This window comes from Aphis gossypii, chromosome 2 (assembly GCF_020184175.1).
Source record: "Aphis gossypii isolate Hap1 chromosome 2, ASM2018417v2, whole genome shotgun sequence".
NCBI classification, from domain to species: Eukaryota; Metazoa; Arthropoda; class Insecta; order Hemiptera; family Aphididae; genus Aphis; species Aphis gossypii.
Genome location: NC_065531.1, coordinates 86,274,099 through 86,296,402, shown reverse-complemented (window position 1 = coordinate 86,296,402; position 22,304 = coordinate 86,274,099). Strand labels below are relative to the sequence as shown.

Below are 22,304 nucleotides of genomic sequence, written 5' to 3'. Positions count from 1 at the left end.
CAATGTGTTGCTAGTGTATGGATTAAAATGAAATATTGCAGGTAAGGAATCCAGTACTTAGATTATCTTTTAAAATAATTACTATACTATAAATTGTTTATACAAATTTTACCCAGTAATAAAATTATAGAATAATTTTTATTCTAATAAATATTAAAACATTGTCATTTTAACCACCATTAGATTCTATGAATTGGGAAAAAAATAAAATAAATTTACAAACATTTTTTTGTTTATTTTTTTATTGTCAAAAAAATCCATCTCAAACTAAAGCTGGAACATAGTAACCACTATCCCTAAGGACTTGGTTGTATGGTTCAACTACCTTCTTAACTTTCTTGTTGGCTTCTCTGGTCAATTTCTGAAAATTAAAAAAGTTGAGTATAATTAAATAAAATCACATTTAAAATCTCAAAATGACATATTTTAAGACCAAGGAAAAAAAAATATAGATTATTTAGCTACTTCACTCTTTTAATTAAGGCATATAAAATCCTAAACTTTTTTATTATAAAATGTAAGGAAAATTAAATGAAAAAATTTATTTCATACAAATATTTAGGCATAAATTAAAATATTTTTATGCATTTAAATAGATACATAAATAATGATACTGTTTGGATAGGTTATCAAGCAATAATATTATCCATTATTATTATGAGGGAACTTACATGTCTGATCTTCAAACGCTGAGCACGCTTGGCTTCACGTTCTAAACGGCGTGCTTCATAGTCTTTGACAACGTGTTGGTATTTCCATCCAACTTCATGTGATAAACGACCAACATCACAGTATTTACGTCCTCGTTGCAGACTCAACATTCTCATGGCCAAAGGTACAACCATGGTTTTTTGAGATGTATAACGAGCCGGGATATCTTCATAAGCCTTCATACGCCTTAAAGCTTGTTGTCCACGTGTTGTTTTATGTGGGATCATACCTAAAAAAATAATAAAATTGGTTTTTACATAATGTAAAACAAAGTAAAACTGAAATGTCTTGATCATCATTCACAGCACAGTTTACTTCTCTCCTGGGTGATAGTATAGTCTACATTAGATATTTAAGGGTATAATTTTAATTTATAGTTTGAATATTATACACTATTATAGACATACTATAGATTTTTTATTAAAATAAATTTCATTAATTTAATTAAATCTAAAAAATACATATAGTATAGCCTATCTATTGCTAAAATGCTTAAAGAATCAATCAGTAAAATCTGTAAAATTAATTATGTTTTTCTAGTTAAAAGTAATCAAAATATCCAACAATCACAAAATATTAATTTGAATAATAGTATGTTGATAAATAAAAAAATATTTTAGGCCAGGGCCACATAATATAGCAGTCGAGCCGCGCAATAAATTCAAATTGTTTGATTTCAAACGCAACCGCCTGATACCTATGCGTTTTCCACATACGCAAATTGCGTTGGACAGCTATGTGTGGCCTCAGCTTTGATCAATGTGTACCTATTATATTGCTAAATTTATTCACCAATAAACAATATGATGTACTGTTATAACTATAAAATCAGCAGAAAATGAAGTTTCCTAAATTAACCATCTATTTTAAATTAATACTACACTCATTAGATTAGATAATGAAAAAAAAACCAAGTAATATTGGTATGCAAATATTAATAACTGCAACTAGTTTTGGATTTTCCAATGTTCATGATGCTTTATCTACATGAAAATTGTATATTAAAAGCTTATGTATAGTATTGAAACAATTAATGATATTGCAGTCAATTAATATCTAAGTATCTTCTCATTTATAAATTTTATCATAGAGTGCTTATAACCTCAAGTAATGTAGGTAAGGTAAAAATATTAATAATCATAGAAGACTATAATAAATTAAAAATGTATAGGTATGTATAGAAAAAACGAAATTTTATTCATTTTTTTTTTTTACATAGAATAAAAATCAAGTAATTATTTTATAATTTAATATATTAAAATTAATTTAAGACTAACTATTGAAAAGTTACAACTCTTTTCATATTAATATCGTTTTCATGTTTTTCTTTTCAATTAATGTAAGTAAGGAATTGTTTAATAATCATCAAAGAGCTTAACTAAAACTTAATGTGTACATTACATTAATAAGAATTATGTTTCTCATAATACATTTTTGTTTCATTAATCAATTTACTTCAAATAATGTAAGTAAGGTTTAATAATTTTAGAAAATCATAGAAAACATATCCATTCTTAATCATATGAATAAATTAAAAAAATTATTTTTTTAATCACGATTTAAGTATGTTCTTATTGTACACAATCACAGACGCAAACATTCGTAGTGTGTAATAAAATACTAAAAGCAAACATTTAAAAAAATGAATTTAACTATTTGTTATTAATTTATTTTATATTAATATTAATACATATAAACAATTTTAATCTACATTAATAAATTCACAGTAAAATAAATGTAACATATCTCTTTTCATTAACATTTTATTTTCAAAGACTAGGTCTCAATTAATGTAAGTAAGGATATTATTTTGAAATCATAAAAGAGCTATATAACATCATAATTATGGTTTATAGATTAAACGGCATTTAGGTATGTGCAACTGGTAGTTCACATACCTATTTTTAATCAGAAATTCGGGTCAACGTTATATTCAAATTATTTTATAAAATTAGAATGCTTAACTTAGGTAATTTGTTTATATTTTTTTAACACTAAAACATGCTCTAAATATAAATATAAAAAGTAATTTAAAAACTACCATATCTGTAGGTTCTAAAAACTAGCCCTTAAAGAGTCTCATCCCTACATTAAATGATTGTGAATGAGTGAAAATATTAATTAATCAAATTAAAAAACGTACCACGGACAGTTCTTCTGAATATACATCTGGGGGCACGGTGATGGAAAGGTCCACGAGCTGGGTTTACATTACATCTCTTTCTCAAGAATGACAAGTACTTAATCTTGTTCCTAGACAAAAATTATTAATAGGTATGAACAGAGCAATTAATCTTAATCATTTTCAAACCTGTAAAAACTACCAGCAATGTTTATTTTGTCACAATTGAAAACAACAACTTTGTTTCCTTGTAAGATTGCTTTGGCTACGTACGAAGCCAGTTTTCCGAGCAAATGTTCTTTAGCATCTATGTAAATGCGCTAAAAAAAATTAGGTAATTAATATTAAATTTACAATTACTAAAACATAAATTCGAAGTAATGAAGCGTGTTTCAACGAAATTTTAACATTAAAAAGAATGAAAATTCACCGACAAAATATTTGCCGGTGCGTAAGACTAATTAACTAGAAAAATCTTGTAAACAATTAAAAACTGAATAGAATTAAATAATGTAACTAATTAGTAATTACAAGAACCTTAAAATATAACAGCAAAAGATAACCACAAAACAGTGAAAAATCAAAAATCAAGATATTAAAATGTAAACTTCACATTATGTTAATAGTTAAATATTTAATACATACCTTGTTGAACAAACCATGCTTAGGTGCCATTTTTGTGTAGTTAAAATTGCTAAAATTAAAAACGACACGAACAAATTTTCACGTGCGACGACCCGACGTGAAACCAAATGGCAGATTTGTTAGTAGAATACGACAGAAATACAGAATAGGTTAAGGAATATGTAGTGCGTTTACAAAACTTCATTCACGATACCTCGTTTACTGCGGTAGTAGTCTAACCTCAAAACGGCTTTAGGCTTGGAATGAAAAATATAACCAGAATTTATAAACCACTGATTACGACATAACCAAACGTCTTATCATAAGCTGCTTGATAACATTATCGAAATTTAATTTTTTAAGTTTTATTTTTTACATCGTAAACAGCACAGCCGCACAGCTGATAAAATGAAGCTGTTAGGCTAGGCTAGTCAAGCCTGAAGCCATTGAATAGATGAAATTTCTTCTATTCTGTGGTCAGGCCATTAGACCCTCACTGCCCACAGGTCACTCCAGGGACATTTCACATTCATTGTTTTCAGTAATCAGTATTTGCCATTCGGCTATTGCCGATCCGGTCCATATTCTATGATTATTGACATTATGTCTGTGTAATCGTAATGTTTTATTGATTCCAATGTCTCATGTCTGTAATGTGGACTATAGTATAATATTTATAAATCATTCTATAGTATTGCTCTTTTCTATTAATTCTGCGCTAGCGTCCTCGTTTTTATATACTTATTTTTGCAACAGTCAATTTAGATATCAAAAAAATTATAGAAGTTCAGTAACTATAAAAAATAACAAACTTAATACACTTGTTTACCACCATGATACGATCAAACGGTCTACAGTTTTGAGTAGTATCAGTTGTGAACTTACATAAAAGTTCAAAGTTTCGGAATTCAGATAACAAAAATTCAGAAGGTTATCCATCGATAATTAAACGGCCTTGAGTTATGATTATCAAAAAATAAAAATCTGCACAGTGAGACCAGTGTGTCCATTTGTAATTTTTTTTTTATCAGCATTCTGAGCTCGTCGCCTGTGTCACGAGCACTGAGCAACAATAGACGGAATGTGTCACAAGTGTTTTGACAGCTGCTGGTCTTCGCTCTCTTTCCTTTTCTGTCGGTTGGGTTTGGTACATTGGCCATAGCTTATTGGCGACCGCCGATTTCTGTTTAGTAGTCTACTTTAGTTGTGGTCTACTGCTGTACATAACGGCTGCCCTTCCGTTAGGATCACGTATTCGTATTACCTGTCATAGTTTCTGTCTAGTAGTATACTAGTATGTGAAGCGGTTTTTAATTTTTATTTTTCGCACTACGATTATTTTCCTCAAATTTTTTATTTTTTTAATAATACCAATCGTTTGAAAACAATACATCGCTTTACGATGAATCGCCCGAATTATAACCAGAACTACAAATTGGTAGTCGTTGGAGGCGGTGGTGTTGGGAAATCTGCAATCACCATACAATTTATACAGGTACTTTTACTAACGGTTAGAAATAGACAACATTGAGAAAATCCATAAAAGATGCCTTTTTAACGTATATGTGTAAATTAATTTTTTGTAACCATATCTTAATTATTTTGTTTGGTATTAACTAACACGGTTACATATAAACAATGTATTTTAATGCATTAATATAAATATATAATGATACAATTTTTATTCACCCAATAAGATATATAATTAATGTATCACTATAAAATTTTAATTATTCTATGAAGTAGCTAGGTTCCCAGATACTTTGTTTTGCAATGTTTTTGACATAGTTTTGTGATTTAAGATTTCAAATAAAGAAAACTAATTTTAATTAAAATTTTTAGCTAGGTTAAATTAGACTCAAACTATTATTAGTTGTCAGCAATTTAAATCTAATAAAATTGATATACAAGTGAATAACTTAAAGTTAGCAAGTTTATTCTGTATTCACAAATACAAATGATATTATGCTATACAATTTACTCTTATTGAATTAAATTTAATACAAAAATTATGAAATCAAGATATTTTTGTGTATTATGACTAAATTTCATATTTTAGATTTTAAATAATTGTAAAAAGTTTATATAGTACACAATCAATTAATATTTTTACTGGTATTTTAGTTATAATAAGACATATTCTGAAGTAAGTGTATAGTATATACGTATAAATATATTTAGTAACCATGTATATCATGTTAAAAAGATAAAACAAATGTTTGTATGATCTTGTATTGATGTGACTGTTACCAAAAAATGTGTTGTTAAATTGCAACAACTAATTGCATAACATGTGGGTGTGAACATTGCCTTGCCAGTGGGTCCAATTCAAGGTATATCATTATACCTACACAATCACACAGATAATTCTCAACTCCTTATATGGATTTACTATGTATACAATATTATAATATATAAATTTTAGTAAAAAGGTTGAAATTATAATTTAGTGAATATATAATTTAGATGTGGTTTAAAGTAGCTATAAAATGAGGTCATTGATGTCATCTGTAAAAATCATAGACCATATTTTTCTATTTATATCCATAACTACTTAAACTAAAACCTCGTTTTTGATCAAATAATTATTTTTAAATATAGATTTTTATGAGACATTATTATTACCATATTTTAAATAAATGTGTATGTCTTTTTACTAGAAAAAATATATGAAATGATTTATTTATTTTTTTAACTATATAAAAATATAAAATTATACAATATTACTTTAAACTTGATTATATTATGCACATTCTATATCATTAAATAGTATATAATTTACATCCTAAAAATTGAAATGGCTTATTATGTAATTATAATTGGAACATTCTGATTTGAGATGTATACTGTAGTAAAGATTACAATAAGTGTCAGATATACCCAGTATATATTACTAGTAAATAGTAGTGAACACTATTAATTTATTCACAGCTTATAATTTTGTTAGAAATTAGGTTCTGCATAATATATTTCAACATTTTAATAGATGAGATAAAATGTTTTTGTTTTAGAAATATTTTGTGACTGATTATGATCCAACAATTGAAGATTCATACACAAAACAATGTGTAGTTGATGATGTTCCAGCAAAATTAGATAGTAATTATTATTTTTTTTTTTTTTTTTATAAATAAATTAATAACTCATATTTGTAATAATAATTGAATTAAAATTATTTAGTTTTGGATACTGCTGGACAAGAAGAATTTAGTGCCATGAGAGAACAATATATGAGATCAGGTGAAGGGTTTTTGTTAGTGTTTTCTGTAGCAGATAAAACTAGTTTCAATGAGATGGAAAAATTTCATAGACAAATACTTAGAGTTAAAGATAGGGATGAATTTCCAATGCTGATGGTGGGAAACAAGGCAGATTTAAGTAGTCAAAGAATGGTACATTTTATTTGTTAAAGGATTAACTAAATAATAATTAATTTTAATTCTGCAATTATTTTAATTGAAGGTTTCCATACAAGATGCACAAAATATGGCCATGCAACTGAAAATACCTTATATAGAATGCAGTGCAAAAGCAGGGATGAATATTGACCAATCATTCCATGAACTTGTTCGAATTGTAAGAAGGTTTCAACTATCTGAAAGACCGCCAATCAAAACTACACCACAGAAAAGTTCAAAAAAGTGTTCCATACTTTAGCAGTTATACTGTTTAATCTAATATTATGTTGTTATGTTTACATACCAGCCCGCACTAAACTAATTTGTTGTGTTCCCAATTATTGTCAATTTTAACCATACACATTTAAACAAATTTTTTTCACAGTATTAAATATTAATATCTAGTCGTACATTAATTGTACATTTGAACAAATTTGTTGACATATAATTAACATAATTTAGGGTATTACAATTTTTTTTTTTTTTTTTGTTAATACTTAACATAGTCTTAAGCAACCAATAGTATAGTAAATACATTTTTATAACAAAAACCTTTTTTGTTTATAAACAGTTTAATTGTTTTCTTAAATAATGCAAACTTAATACTTATTAACCACTTTTGGCTACTTAAAAAAATATTAAGATTCTATTTTCATACAGTATTTTCAAACTTGCATGAATGACCAAGTTCAATGTTTATCTTAATATCTGTTGTCCCCCTGAAATATTGTACTTTTTTAAACAGTTTTTTAAATGTCGCTATCTGGGACATACTACATAAACCTTATTATTTATTATAAATATAATATTAATGACTAAAATCAAATCCTATCGCATTAATTGGTTGTCAAAAATGCATATTTTAAGCGTTTTTTATGTAATTAATTGTTGACATTATCTATGATATTAATTTTAATGATTCAACAATTAATATTTTTTATATTAATAAAATAAAAATAAAAAATTCAACATTTAAGTAATTTTGAAATGTTACCTATAATTTGTTCTTTAATACAAATTTGTTTATTTTTGTATTATAATTCTTTATACATAAATTATATATTTTTAATATCTTGTATATTAACTATTAAGTACTTAATGATTAATTATATAATCACTTTTTTTGTTGTTAAATACTTAACAAATTATGTTTGGACAATCTGGAAACAAGATCTTAATAAAAAGTCAAACAATAAAATTGTTTTTTATATTTTTATAACTTTATTTAAACCTGATATAAGTTTAGAAAGTGGTATCTACCTTTTATTTGAATTTATGAAAATCCATTAAATTGGTGCTAAATTAGCCATTATTTAAAAGTAAAAACATGAAATATTTGTTCTGAAGTCTAGGTTGAACACTTATTTTAATATTTAGCCACTTTAATTAGACTTATTTATAGTGATATTAAAGTGAATTACCATAGTGTTTACAACTAATAAATACATATTCTTTGACATATTGTACATATACGTAATTGTTACATATCCATATATTCTGTTTTGCAGAATACATTTTAACCTGATAAGTATTTATTCTATTGTGATACTCTCTCATTGATCCTAACTTGATAAGGATATAGTGTTTACATGTGCATAATCAAATCTTTCACTAGACTACAAAGTATAATTAATAATTAAATAAAAATTTAAAAATGTATTACTTTTTTGTTGTATGAAATACATATTTTTCCCAATATTATCTAAGTCTCAGTTAGATTTGGCTTTGTATATGAAGTAAATTTACACTATTTCAAGGGAATTTTAAAATAACTTAATATTATTTAATCAAGAAACAATATCATGTTATAAACTTAGTTTTAATGAATTTGTATATTAAGAGGAGTCAATTAATTAATATCAAAAAATAAAAAGTATTAATCCTAATAATTATTGATTAAAAATATATCTAACCCACAAACTAAGTAGAACAGGTGTACATCTGTTATGACAACAGACACCATTTTTTTTAAATCAACTTTTAATACAATTTAAAAATATTTGATCACAACTACAGTTTAATTCACCCTGTAATATGTTGACAACTCTTCCACGCAGAAGACTAGTGTTACATAATCTTAATATTTATATTACTACATTTTTTGTTAAAAACAAAATAAGATTCTAATCCAAATATTCCATTCTATTCACTATAATTATTAATGCATTATTTTATTTGACATTATTATACTTAACTAAATGAGATAATAAATTGAAAATATAAAGTATGAACAGTTGCAAATAAATTCACTTACATTTCACCACTGTGAAGCACAAGTTATATTGGTACATTGATATTTATAAAACAATAATTTCGCATATAATAATTTGGGAATTTTTGGGAAAATCGCTACATTTAGTCAGCATTAACGATAACCCTATATTATATTCCAAATATAGTAAAATAATATTATACTACCAAATACATTTGCCAAACATTAGCAGTAGTAGGTGTTAAAACGCAGTAAACGAAGTTGCTTTTACTAAAAAAAAATTGATATGGCAAAGGAAATAGAAGAAAACAGTAAAACTACCTTCTGATCATCTGATAACTCTTTAAAACCACTTAGTGAAATATTCTTAGAAAGAAATCAAACATTACAACTGGATTAAAAAGATAATTATAAAATTAATAAAAAGATAAAAATTATTCACGGGAGGCACCATTAATTTTTGAATTTCTAAGGTAATTATCAAAAAAGTTTGAAAACCGTTGTACTTCTGGATAATCAAACTAGCTTATTATACAATTTGTAATGGTTACTAATTAGTTTAGTAACAAATTCAATCGACTAAGTCTTGGATGGAATTTATGTATATTCAGGGATTTTTATTTTAAAATAAAACTCTTTAACTTCACAAAATTGTTTTTATTCAATTCCAATAAAAGAGATATCAAAACCATAGTTAAACAGCAAGAAGTTCTCTTTGGACTTTTCTCCAGTTATCCAATGGTCCATGATCAGGTCGGAATTTAACATTGGCACCATCAGGAGCTAATCTTCCATCTTCTTTCAATGTTTCATATTCTGCACGGTCATATTTTGTAAATCCCCATTTCTTGCTTACATAAATCTGAAAAACAATTTTATTTTTAAAAAATGAAGCAAAGATCAACTGTAAAACTCATATAAATCAATATAATTTATTAATTTATATTACTAATTTTTTCATAAATGAATTATAATTACTGAATAAGAGTGAGAAAATAACTTAGGTAATACACAGATTTTGCAATACATATATATACCTACTTATAAAAAAGACATCTCATAAATAAAATATGTGGTCACCACATAAAAAATGTATATTAGGTTATAATTTTGGGGAAAGAGTTTTACCTCTAGTGAATAAAAGTAATATTAAGAAATTTTTTATTATAAATACTTTGGTATTTAACCATATAATTACCTTTTGGCGACCAGGGAACTTGAATTTAGCACGACGTAAAGCTTCAATAACAGCTGCCTTGTATCTATCAGATGAACGAACACTCATGATTGGTTGACCAATATGCACACGAGCAACAGTACCTTGAGGCTTACCAAAAGCACCCCTCATTCCAGTTTGGAGCCTAAGTATAAGAAAAATTACATATTATTTATATTAGTTTAAAAATATTACTATTTTTTCATAACCTAAATATTAATGTTTAGTTTTAGTATTATGTTAGTTTAAATATTATTAACTTATATTTTTACTTTACAATAAGATCTTAAATTGTATTAACACATTCGAGACGAAACACAATAATAGAAAAATACACGGAGGACGAAACACACTGAGCACATTACAGTATTTTATATTCATTAAAAACGGATCATGCGTGAGGACTTTAGACATTGATATTAAAATCAATTTATATCCTACACTTTTTGTATTTTCGTCAATCAACAGTAATAACAGTGTAACAATGATGAACATCGAAAATTAAAATGTATAAACGGTTGGCTCCACGTGGTTTATTTATTTTTAAGCGATAGCAACAATAGCGTTTTGCCTATAGTAATAATTTCTATTGACTTCTAATTTTATTCCAAATATTTTGAATATTTCTCATGAATTATATTTTTAAAGTAGGTATTTATCTTCTATGTATATTTTTAATAAAAATTTATTAACCTTAAGCTTATACACTCACATAATATATCAATAAATTATGTATAAATGAGCATGAAAAAAGACTTAACACTAAAATTAATATTTATAGAACAATACTAATGATAACTATACAGTGTGTACATAAAATATTAACATATTTAATACCAAAAAGATTTTAAACTAAATTTCATTTATATTTATAAAATTTTACTTTTTTTAAGATAACACTTTTTTTTAGTTTAAAACAGTACAATTGAATAAAACAATTAATTGAATACTATTGTCTGCCGAGTATTAAAAAATATTTAATAATAGCTGCTTTGTAAATATGTTTTTTTTTTTTACAAAATCAATTTAGTATCACAAAGTAATAAATTTATGAAAAAAAGTTTATAACGCTTTGTTCACTAAAAATAACACCCACCAAAATCCTTAGTCCATTACAGTAATATGACCATCACTCATTATCTGTCTCAAATGTGCTAATAGTTCCATTGTTTAATTAAATTAATTAAAATTATTGGTTTCAATGTAAAAGATAACGCAAAAAAAAACAAAAAAAAATTGATAAAATAAATATTGATGTCTTATGGAAGATAATTTTTAAAACTCCGTTATTTTTTGACCAAAAGAGCAATTCATTTATAATATATTAATATAGCTTACAGTACTCCCAAGATAATTATGGTTAGCTTTTGTATTGGGGAAAACAACCAAGTATACAATAAAGAAAAACATACCTATCAGCTCCAGCACATGACAACATCTTGTTGATACGAATGACATGGAACGGATGAAGTCTCATTCGAATGTGGAACTGATCTTTACCACAATGTTTCACCATGTATTTATTGGCACAAATACGTCCAGCTTCCAAAGCTTCAGACGACAGTTGTTCATATTCATCAGATACCTACCAATAATGACTGTTAGAAAAATTGTTAATATATTATATTTATGATGAAAGGGTTCTTACAAGATGTACACATAATGGAAAATCATCTACTTTAGCTTTTTTCTTTCCCAAGTCGAAGATCCTAATTTTTGGATCTGGCACACCACGACAAAACCGAGATTTTGGGTACGGCTTGTTTTTGCAGTAACGATAACTATAAACATTAACAATAAAAAGTATTTAACTGATTATGGTGTTCCATTTATATTCTAGTTCAAATTTCAATAGTTCTTTGAGTAAATCAAACCAAAAATATGGAAATAGTATTAGTTACAGAATTTATTTCAATACAACATAAATCAGAATATAATAAAATTAAAACACTATTGATAAACTTTTAGAAAATTAATTTATAACAAAATGTGGCGGTTTGACTAATATGAAATAGTAACGATTTTACTTACCATCTTGCAGGACGACGGCCCATTTCTGTGAACAAAAGATTAAAACAGTTTGTAAAGATGCGTTTTAAATATTAACCATATAAATAAAGTGACAAAATTGTAGGATTCAAATGGATAAAATTTATAAAAACTTACTTGCTTAAGGACGTTCCACCAATGATTCAGAAAACATAAACGATACCCTAAAAAATGTTTATCAAAAGAGAACGATGGCAGTTCGTAGAGTGGAAGGTGGAACAATTGTAATTTTCAAAAGAGATTATAAACAAGTAGTTTGAGAACATATTTCATGGAAGAAAGTATGTCAAAGAGATTACAATTTGCCGCTAAATATGAAATGCACTAGGTTATTAAACTTTGGTAAAAATTAAAGATATTTTTATTTAATTTTATTATAAGATATTTTCTCGGAAGTATTTATATATTTTAGTCAAATACATATTTCAAAAAAGGGTGGTCAAGTGGGTAACTCTGAGCTGTAATATAGACATCGATTGGCCATTGGACATAGAATAGGTCACTATAATGGATGTAATAAATTTAAATGCAATGATAGGTGTCATTGTATATAAAAAACCATTATGAACGGAAATGACTTGTCAGCCTAGGATATATTTTTCACTAGGTGGTGAAAAAGGTTGTTTATGTTTTAATGATCAGAATACTCTTAAAAGATGCAATTTACTATATAGTGCAGAGGTCACCAACTGGCGGACCGCGAACACTATTTATATGAACCCTAGGCTAGGTTTACATAGACGCGCGTCGTTTAATCACGCGTAATTAGAACAATTATTTATATATATAGGTACGGGTTTATAATACATCGTTCACATGGCGCGCGATAGGTACTACGCGTCCATGCGTATCTAGTTTTATCTAGGAAGTATTTATAAATCTTATAAATATAAATTAAATTAAAATATTAAAAAAGAAGTGTTTATTGATGTGTTTAAAAATTAAAAATCATTAAAATTGTTTGGGACCGCGGAAAATTTGATAAGTTTCAAAACGAACCTCGATGGAAATTAATTGGTAACCCCTGATATAGTATATGTTTCTTCTACGACTAGTAATTTTTAATTATAACAATAATTTAAAACTATTTATGATAGTAAATCGTTATTTTACTAAAGAATTTTTGATTTCGTAAAATTTAAACTTTAGATTAAATTGTTTTAATTATCCAACACTCAACTTCTTATATACCTAATTATTGAAAGCCAAACTTATGAAATATATTGTATTTAATTTTTCAACTCTTAGCTACTTATACAAATTTTTTTATGAATTATTATACCTACAAAATAATTTTCAAATATTCGTGATTTTGAATTTTTGACTAATTTTTATTCAAATGCTAATAAAAAAAAATTGCCTGTTTGTTCTTATAGTTTTTGAATCACTCCAACTTCTAATATCTAAGACTAACTTTTGAGGAACTATGTATTCAATTTTCAAGTATTTTGAATTAGGTAGCCAAAAAAATTTTATCGATTATAATTTTAAAATAAAAACTATACAATAATGTATAGAACGAATATTTCAAATGCCTATAAATAGTATTTAAATAAGCGAAAAATTTTGAAAATTAAATTATTTACAGAAAATAATTAATAATCTAAATAACTGGTGAAATTTTCAAGTATCTATGATTCATAATTTTTGAATTATAAAAAATATTTAAAATCGTTAGAGGATAAATCGTTATCGTTACGCAATTTCATAAACAATGTAAATTCAAACACACTTACAAATTTTCCTATAAATGATGTTTCGAGTTTTCTCTATAGGTAGCTACTTAAAGGAAAACCTAGTGTTGAATTTTCTACCTACTAATGATTTATATAATTACAAAGAACAACCTACCCAATAAAACTACTTTTAGTTTTTAGCATATAGTATATGAGTTTATCTATTTATTATTTGTTATAACAGACCTACAATTTAATTTTCCAAAAGACATCAATAATGAAAATGTACTTCATATGTACTTGGATTGTAGGTTTATTATTTATTTTACAAAATAAAAATTTTAATTCTAGGTTCCACGACTTAACTAACTATACATTTTTATGACATTTTTGTACATTCTTCAAGTTTAGCATTCCTGCTAATAGCTTTTCAAAATGTAATTTTCTATAATAATACGGTCATAGTAAATAATATAATATTTTTAACTAATTTTTATGATAAACAAATCATATACCTAGATAAGTATATTCAGTGGTCGAAGTAGGGGGGGATATGGGGAGATCTTAGATGGCATCCCACCACTTGTTATAATGTACATATGTCTTCCCTCAAGTTATAGGTATAGGTAATAGATATAATATAGGCATCATATAAACAATAGTATAAAAGTTTAGGCATCCCTCCACTTATTTTGAGTCACTTTGACCACTGGGCATATGCCATATTATAAGAATTACAGCTTACGAGATATTAACTTATAAGTTAATACTAACATAGGTAGGTACTGATGATTAGTATAATTAGGTTCATGCTATAAATAGCTTAAATTTTAAATAAATCTAAATCTTTTGAAATGTAATTTGTGTCTATAATTTTATATTAATGTAAAGGAATTATAGTATAGCAATAGCTACTTAATAATACTAACATCAGCTTTCTTTCAGAGCAAGTGTCAAGGTTATAATTTTTTGTGTTATTATCACGATTTGAATAAGAATTTTTAATTTCAACTATTGTTAGAACATAATATTTCGACAGATTTTTTTATTTTAAAGTTAACAATTTAATGTGTTATGACTTAAGTGTAACTTAATATACTTAAAGTAAAAAAAATCCAGTAAATGTGTTCCTTATTTGTAATATTTCTTATTTATAAATTAAATGTTATGAATGAGAAATATTATTTAAAAATACATTAAGAGTGTGCTCAGTATTGATACAGTAGAATCTCAGTAATCCGAAAGAAATCAAACCATGTTACTGTCGTATTAATAAAAAAGGTGGATTGATGAGGGTTCACAAACACTTATTAAATTTTACATTTTCCACATATTCAAAAATGAATAACCTTATACCTTATTGTATTTAATTATAACATATATATAATACATACATACATACTATGTTTAATAATTAATCTTTTGGTGGGACAGGTTTATAAAAATTATTAATTTGTTTTTATTTTTTATTTTGTTGAAAATGATGCTTTTAAAGGGATTCATGACGGTGATTGCCTGTCTTTATCTAACACACGTACAACATAAGAATTCAGACGTGTTTTTTGTCCAACGTACCGATTGATACAGTAAAGCGATGAGAATTCTGAAAATAGATTTGAATTTGTTGTCAAGTCTACTTGAACTTTGAACGGTCAGTCCACATTTTTGATATTATCTACCAAAATCCTTAAATCAATATATTACAAACGGGTAATTAAAAAATTGTCATATTTCAATCGTTTAAAAAGTTATATTATAATATCAAAAATGTAGACTGGCTGTTCTCGGGTAGACTTGACGACAAATTCAGAAATTTTAAAATTGTTTTCAGAATTCTTAATGCTTTACTATATCAATTGGTACGTTAGACAAAAAACATGTCTGAAGTTGTATGTTGTTCATGTGTTAGACAAAGACAGGATATCACCGTCACCAATCCCCTTAAGATTTTTTCTTGTAGTTGTTTAAGTACCAATAGCCGGATTACTGGCCGTACCAGATTATTGAATGGTCGGATTACCAAAATTTTACTGTATTTGCAAATCATATATTAAAATTTATTAATAAAATTAATGAGAAATCAAAATAATTATTTTAACTAATCAGTAATCACTTTATTAATTTAAATTAGATTATCCCATCTCAAAAACAGAATTTTACATGAATTTGGAAATTGAATTGTAATTATAGATACAACATACACATTATACACAATTTATTTAGTATAATTTAAAGTAATTTTATGGAGCCATATCTTAAGAATTGTTATACTCATGTTAGCATGGTCAGATTTCTCATGTATAAAACTGATGGAGGTCCAGGAGTATTAACTAGCAGTCAGCAGAAATTAATCATTACATATATATGCGTTTAACCAATTCATAGTATGAGAATTCTAAAGACTAAATGATTACTTCCACTAAAATTAAATTAAATTATAGCCAATTTATATAAAAAATTAAAATAGAGTATATTTCACTAAGATTTTTTGTTTCTAATTCATAAAAAACTGTAAAGAGTAAATATTTGTACTACTTTTTTTTTTTTTAAAAAAAATAATTTATTTAATATATTCATAATATAATAATAAAACAACCAAGAAAAGTCCTTAAGAATGTTTTGTAAATTTACATTTTGTATTCGTTATCTATTTTTTTTTTTTTTTTTTTGTAAAAAAATATTGGGTTCAATAATATCAAGTGCTAAAAAAATATATAAATAAGTAATTAAGTACACATTAGTAGATGTAGGTAAATGCATAGCCATTCATGTGGTTTTACGTGATCTACGACTTTTCATTGTTGTAATACATTGAGGACAATACCATTTCCCTTTTGGTGGATCTGTTATACCAACACATTCACAATGATACCATTCATATGGACACTGCAACATAAAATAAAAATAATGTAAATAAGCATATGTGAAATGGATTTTTAATAATTATTGATAGGCATGAAAATGATTTAGTCAAGTAAAATAAAATTTTTAATTTAAATAACTATAAATAGAACATTTTTGTAATGAAATTAATCATTGTTATATCATAGAATTTTATGACTCCAATAATTTCAAAAAAAAAAAAAATAATAATTTAATTCATAGATATAATTATTTGAATGGAAAGGTGTAACTCATGTTACCTAAACTAGATAAGATTAATTCAATATTAAATTGATACTTGGCAATGGTTATTTTAATAAAATCATCAATTTTTGATCAGTTTATAATATTATTGAGCATCATATAGCTTTATCTAGGGAACACCACGGGGAATTACATTTTTAAATAGTCTGAATTTTATAAAACATTTTATTAAAGAAAAAATAACTACATAAATATATTAAAGAGTTGATGGTTAGATTAAAATATACTTATTAATACTAACATATTTTGTTTTAGTTTTTGTTAAATTATGTTAAAAATTTAAGATATTATAATAGATAATATACATTATTTAATCAAAAATCAAATAATGATTGCCTATTTAATATTAAAGTGATCTTAACTTACTAGTCTAGGCAAAAGAGAAAGTTTAGTTTTGGGCTAAATAGATTCTACCATAATTTTTGTTTAAACTTCTTAATTCCATAATTAATAATCTAATTTATTGACTATTGATAATTTATATCAATATATTTATTTTTCATAATTACCCCTTTATTATCACAAGCTACCATTGTACCATAGGCAACTTGGTTACATATACAATAACGAGGTTCATTAGGATCAATTGGTTCATCCATATCTTCTTCAGTGGACATCTGTGAATTTTGATTACCTCCTCGCCTATAATGGATTTACAAAAAAAAAAAATGATTAAAACGTCAATAATATTCCTTGATTTTGCATAGAATTTACCTTCTATGTTTTCTAGTTCCGTCCATATTAGGATTGACTAAATGTGCAACACCCGCTAATTCCTTACTAATAGGTAATTCCGATGGTAGAACACCTGATGCAGAGCTCATTTGACCTGTCAAATTAGCTCCAGAATTAATTGCTTCAAGAGATGCTTTTAGGCTAGCTGTTCTACGACCTTGAGACAACTGAGAAAAACATAAAAAATAAAATGAAAATTTTATGAATAAAGATTTTTTTTTTACATAAAAACATATAGTATAATTATACAAAATAATAAAATAGGTTATTTCTTAAGTTGGGACAGCGAATTAATATTCATTCATAACTAAATTATAATATGACAGTTTTAAATACACAAATAATCATTATTGAAAATTATATAACTTTCTACTTTTAATCAATAAATAACAATAATTCTTTTACCAAATTTTAATTTTATAAAGAATTTTAACAAATCATCAAGCATAGAAGGAAAAAATGGTTTCCTATTTATTACACTAATTTTTATTACTTATTAAATTAAATTTCATAACTAATGTTTAGTTAACACCTGTCGCTATCTCTCATATTTTTGCTATTATAGTTATTATAAAATATTAAAATGCATATACTATAGATAAAAAAGTTACAAAGACTATGCTATATTTTTTAAATACTGCATAATTTCATCTATTAATTTAAGAAAATATATTTATTTTTTTTAATATTACTTTTAACTTATTTATTTTACTATGATTTATTTATTTTTATTATGACAAACTACATTTGGTATGTATTATATTATTCTTTATATTTTTATTTTAACTGAATAATCTATAAAAACAGTATGTTAAATGTAGTATATAAGGTTTATAACAAATGATTAGAACATTGAAAATACGAGAGGTATAAGTAGTGATTATCAATTAATTAAACTGGAGTAGCAAGAGATACTTTTTTGGAAAGGATCAGTTATACTAGTATTTTTAATTTAGCCTAAAATAGTATTAATCATTTTAATTTTTAAAACTATAAAGCAGAGTTTCAATTCATTGAATGGTCCAATAATTAAACTGAATTGATCAATTTTGAAACACTAAATTGTGTTTAAAATACCAGGAACCATTAAATTACTACTGATTCATTTATTACATGTTTAGTGATTGTTAATGTGGCCTGGCATAATTATACTTAATATAAGTATTAATATTATTAATGCATTGTAAAATTACTTGTTGAGTAGCAACAATAGCTTGGGATGCAGCTGCTGCAATTGCAGGGCTTCCAGCACCCATATGTCCCAATGTGTATGATAAGGAAGATGGAACAGTTCGAGAGTTTGCAGGACTTGTATCACGACGTGAAGGTGATGCTACATCACCACTACTAGTAGAATTTGAAGCTATAGATGTTGATTTTTGTTTGGAAGTGCTAACATTACTTAATGGTTCTTGTTTGTCTGAAATAACAAAGATAAATGTAATTCTTTTAATTCATTTAGATAGGTAACTGTGGTTTTTAAAAACAAAAAATTATAACAATTTTGATATTTAATGAAGATCATATAAAAAAGCGGGGAAGTGGGTACCCCTGTGCTGTACATTATATAATATTATAGGAGTGTTAAATTTGAATCCAATTATAGGTATCATTGTATTAGAAAAAAAGATTCTGAACGAAGATGATTTGTCAGGATATTATTTCCAGTGGTTACTGAAAAAGGTGGTTTATGTTTTAATGGCCTGAATACACCAAAATTTAAATTTTTTTTAAAAATATTGTAAATCTAACTTATGGAAAATCTTGTATTAAATATTCAACTCTTAGCTATTTTAGAAAAATTTAGTATTTTGACTCGGCCAAAAAAATTTAATGAACACTTCAAAAAAACATTAAAAATATTTTAAAAATTAAATCATGTAAAGAAAATTCCATGGTGAAATTTTCAAGTATCTATGACTTATACTTTTTGAATTATAACAAATATTTAAAATCGTTATCATTACACTTTTTCGTAAAAGTTTTAAAATTAAACGCTCATAACATTTTTCCTATTATGACGCTTCTAGTTTTCTTTATAGCTATTTGAAGGAAAACTTAGTGTTGAATATTTTAACCTTAGATACAAACACAAAATTTTTTATGATTTTTCAACTGCAAAATAACTTGCAAATTTTTGCGATTTTGACATATATCATATTAACTTGAACTATAAACGCTTATAAAAATAATCTGTGACTAATGATTTTTGATTTTTTTTTAACTATAATAAGAACAACTCATAAGGAACCTTGTATTAAATTTTCAAGTATTTTTGGTCATCCAAAATTTTTTTAATAACATTTTCGAAAAATTGTAGTCTTTAAATAACTCAGAAATGTCAAAATATTTAACTGATAACACTAATATAAACATTTTGTGAAAATTTCAAGTATTTACAGTGATTAGTTTTTGAGTTATAACCATATAAAAAAATTGATTTGGTTGAAAACTGGTTTTGTGTAAAAATTCCCGTTTTTCCATCACTTTTTTTTAGTTTTTCTCAATTTTTTGAAAACTGTAAGAAAATGTTTTTGACCTTTATAATGCACCAAATATAATCACTTTGCTATCGGAAACCACCTCTAAATTTGAAATTTAAACATTATTTCGACTAGTAATTCTGTACACAGAAACAAAAAAAAAAACACACATCATTGTAGAATCAATACATTCATCACTTCGTTCAGAATCTAAAATCATATTATTATTTTAGTATTGTTGAAGAAATAATACACATCACAACTAACTAAAATATTTGTTTAAACTACCTACCACTAAAAAGACATCTATTTAAGTGATACTTATTTTCCTTTTGATTGGGAATACTAATATTACTTTGTTCTGAATCCAAACTTCCTGAAATCAAAAAAAAAAAAAATTAAAATTCAATAAACAATAAAACATTGTATCCATTGTAACTTTTTACAAAATTTTACTTTACTTTTTTCAATAAGTCCAGTGATACCACTATTATCAGCTTCCAGTTCCATTTTAAATTTGTGTAATTCATGATCTAATCGTCTTAAATATTTTGACATAAGTTCATGCATATGATTGGCTAATTGAACTTTTTCCTCTAAAATAAAATATATTATAAATTATAAATTAAAAAAAAAAAAACATACCAAATGCTTACCAGATTGTTCTACAGATTTTTCTCCTTCTCTCATGATTGCTTTAAAATTAGTTTCTAATTCATCTGGATTCATATTTTCTGCTTTTAAAAACAAAGTATCCACATTTTTTTTTATACAATCCATAGAATCTGAAATATATTTAGATAAATTGTTGGTATTTTTTTATAAATTGAATATTATAATATTATAATTTAAATTTAATATCTTAAGATAAAAAAAAAATGCATTCAAGTCGATCATATTATTAATATTTATTGACAGTTAATCATTTATTCTTAAGAAACTATTAACTACTCGTTTAACATTTATGATAGATTTTAATATACCTAGATTATAGTTTATGCAAAAATAAATTTAATTTTTAGCAATAGTCATAAACTTAACTAACATTCATGTCATAAAATTTAAAAATGTTACATTAATAACAAAAACATAAAACATAAAATATTTCTAGATTTAAGTGAAAAACATACTTTCGACTTGTAAGTCCATTTCTCTCATTTTTGTAAAGCGATTTCTCATCTCTTGTGGCAAGTGCTCGATATCTTAAAAATAATGTAATAACATACATAGGTGTTAATTATTGATAATTGTAAATATTATACTTACTTTCGAGGTAATCTTCTAAATACAACATTGTAAATTAAATTTCAAATAGTATCCAACTAGTAATTAATATTTTTATTTATTTATTCAAAAAAAAAGAAAGAAAAAGAGTTAAAAAACTACTATCATAGTATCATATATTGTATCGTTAATTGTTATTTACTATTTATTCAGTCAGAACTCATGGCTAAATAGTTATTTAGCCATGATCAGAACTGACAATATCACAAAAAAAATTGTGAATTTGTTAGTAAACAGCATTTCTTATCATTCCCAACGACCGTGGTCTTAGTAGGGATTGGTACGGTTCGGCCCCAGGTATATACCATCGTAGATATATCTATGTATACGGTATACCACGTACCATGGCTTAATAAATACTAACCTAACCTACCTATATTTAGCCACGGTCTTAGAGATTTAGATCTTCTAAGACCGTGTATTTAGCCATGCCATGTACTATAGTACTATACTAATTAGTAATTGTAAATGATATATCTTAGTTTGTGGCTCTAACCCAGTGGCGTAACTGAGCACTAAGGGCCTGTAGACCCTGCATTGTGAGGTGGCCTACGAAAATTTGGGGCCTTTGGTTGTAGGGTTATAGGGTTATACTTGGTTTAACAATATTTTAGGAGCCTATTTTTTTGTTACACCACTGCCCTAAC

General features: G+C 25.6%; 4 protein-coding genes across 4 annotated transcripts; 1 reads left to right on the top strand and 3 right to left on the bottom strand.

Moving 5' to 3' along the window:
• Nucleotides 1-214: 214 nt before the first annotated feature.
• On the bottom strand, nucleotides 215-3,647 carry LOC114119503 (60S ribosomal protein L13a). Its single transcript, XM_027981081.2, has 5 exons — nucleotides 3,479-3,647; nucleotides 3,023-3,153; nucleotides 2,855-2,964; nucleotides 672-940; nucleotides 215-361 (listed from the first exon to the last, which is right to left on the bottom strand). The coding sequence occupies exons 1-5, from the start codon at nucleotides 3,506-3,508 to the stop codon at nucleotides 263-265; spliced, it is 639 nt and encodes a 212-aa protein (XP_027836882.1). The 5' UTR covers nucleotides 3,509-3,647; the 3' UTR covers nucleotides 215-262.
• An 892-nt stretch (nucleotides 3,648-4,539) lies between these two features.
• LOC114119512 (ras-like protein 2) lies at nucleotides 4,540-7,469 on the top strand. Its single transcript, XM_027981091.2, has 4 exons — nucleotides 4,540-4,952; nucleotides 6,469-6,556; nucleotides 6,638-6,849; nucleotides 6,920-7,469. The coding sequence occupies exons 1-4, from the start codon at nucleotides 4,860-4,862 to the stop codon at nucleotides 7,112-7,114; spliced, it is 588 nt and encodes a 195-aa protein (XP_027836892.1). The 5' UTR covers nucleotides 4,540-4,859; the 3' UTR covers nucleotides 7,115-7,469.
• A 2,240-nt stretch (nucleotides 7,470-9,709) lies between these two features.
• On the bottom strand, nucleotides 9,710-12,590 carry LOC114119492 (60S ribosomal protein L10). Its single transcript, XM_027981060.2, has 6 exons — nucleotides 12,450-12,590; nucleotides 12,315-12,339; nucleotides 11,932-12,064; nucleotides 11,696-11,868; nucleotides 10,266-10,428; nucleotides 9,710-9,929 (listed from the first exon to the last, which is right to left on the bottom strand). The coding sequence occupies exons 2-6, from the start codon at nucleotides 12,335-12,337 to the stop codon at nucleotides 9,762-9,764; spliced, it is 660 nt and encodes a 219-aa protein (XP_027836861.1). The 5' UTR covers nucleotides 12,338-12,339; nucleotides 12,450-12,590; the 3' UTR covers nucleotides 9,710-9,761.
• A 2,446-nt stretch (nucleotides 12,591-15,036) lies between these two features.
• LOC114119465 (inhibitor of growth protein 3-like) lies at nucleotides 15,037-21,840 on the bottom strand. The gene is made up of 9 exons (XM_027981029.2): nucleotides 21,640-21,840; nucleotides 21,504-21,575; nucleotides 21,030-21,158; nucleotides 20,835-20,969; nucleotides 20,666-20,749; nucleotides 19,084-19,310; nucleotides 17,870-18,057; nucleotides 17,665-17,797; nucleotides 15,037-16,894 (listed from the first exon to the last, which is right to left on the bottom strand). Exons 1-9 carry the CDS (start codon nucleotides 21,665-21,667, stop codon nucleotides 16,775-16,777), a joined length of 1,116 nt encoding a protein of 371 aa, XP_027836830.1. The 5' UTR covers nucleotides 21,668-21,840; the 3' UTR covers nucleotides 15,037-16,774.
• Nucleotides 21,841-22,304: the final 464 nt, after the last annotated feature.

Bases quoted from the DNA above. Each gene is read 5' to 3' on its own strand.
- LOC114119512 (XM_027981091.2), top strand. From the start codon at position 4,860: ATGAATCGCCCGAATTATAACCAGAACTACAAATTGGTAGTCGTTGGA. The intron at 6,557-6,637 runs GTAATTATTATT...AAAATTATTTAG, and splicing joins TGTTCCAGCAAAATTAGATA to TTTTGGATACTGCTGGACAA. The intron at 6,850-6,919 runs GTACATTTTATT...TTTTAATTGAAG, and splicing joins ATTTAAGTAGTCAAAGAATG to GTTTCCATACAAGATGCACA.
- LOC114119503 (XM_027981081.2), bottom strand. From the start codon at position 3,508: ATGGCACCTAAGCATGGTTTGTTCAACAAG. The intron at 3,154-3,478 runs GTATGTATTAAA...AATTTTTTTTAG, and splicing joins AGCATGGTTTGTTCAACAAG to CGCATTTACATAGATGCTAA. The intron at 362-671 runs GTAAGTTCCCTC...TTTAATTTTCAG, and splicing joins AGCGTTTGAAGATCAGACAT to AAATTGACCAGAGAAGCCAA.
- LOC114119465 (XM_027981029.2), bottom strand. From the start codon at position 21,667: ATGTTGTATTTAGAAGATTACCTCGAAA. The intron at 19,311-20,665 runs GTAGGTAGTTTA...TTGTTATTTCAG, and splicing joins AAATAGATGTCTTTTTAGTG to ACAAACAAGAACCATTAAGT. The intron at 17,798-17,869 runs GTAAATTCTATG...AATCCATTATAG, and splicing joins GGAACTAGAAAACATAGAAG to GCGAGGAGGTAATCAAAATT.
- LOC114119492 (XM_027981060.2), bottom strand. From the start codon at position 12,337: ATGGGCCGTCGTCCTGCAAGATG. The intron at 11,869-11,931 runs GTAAGAACCCTT...CATTATTGGTAG, and splicing joins TTCCATTATGTGTACATCTT to GTATCTGATGAATATGAACA. The intron at 10,429-11,695 runs GTATGTTTTTCT...TCTTATACTTAG, and splicing joins TCATGTGCTGGAGCTGATAG to GCTCCAAACTGGAATGAGGG.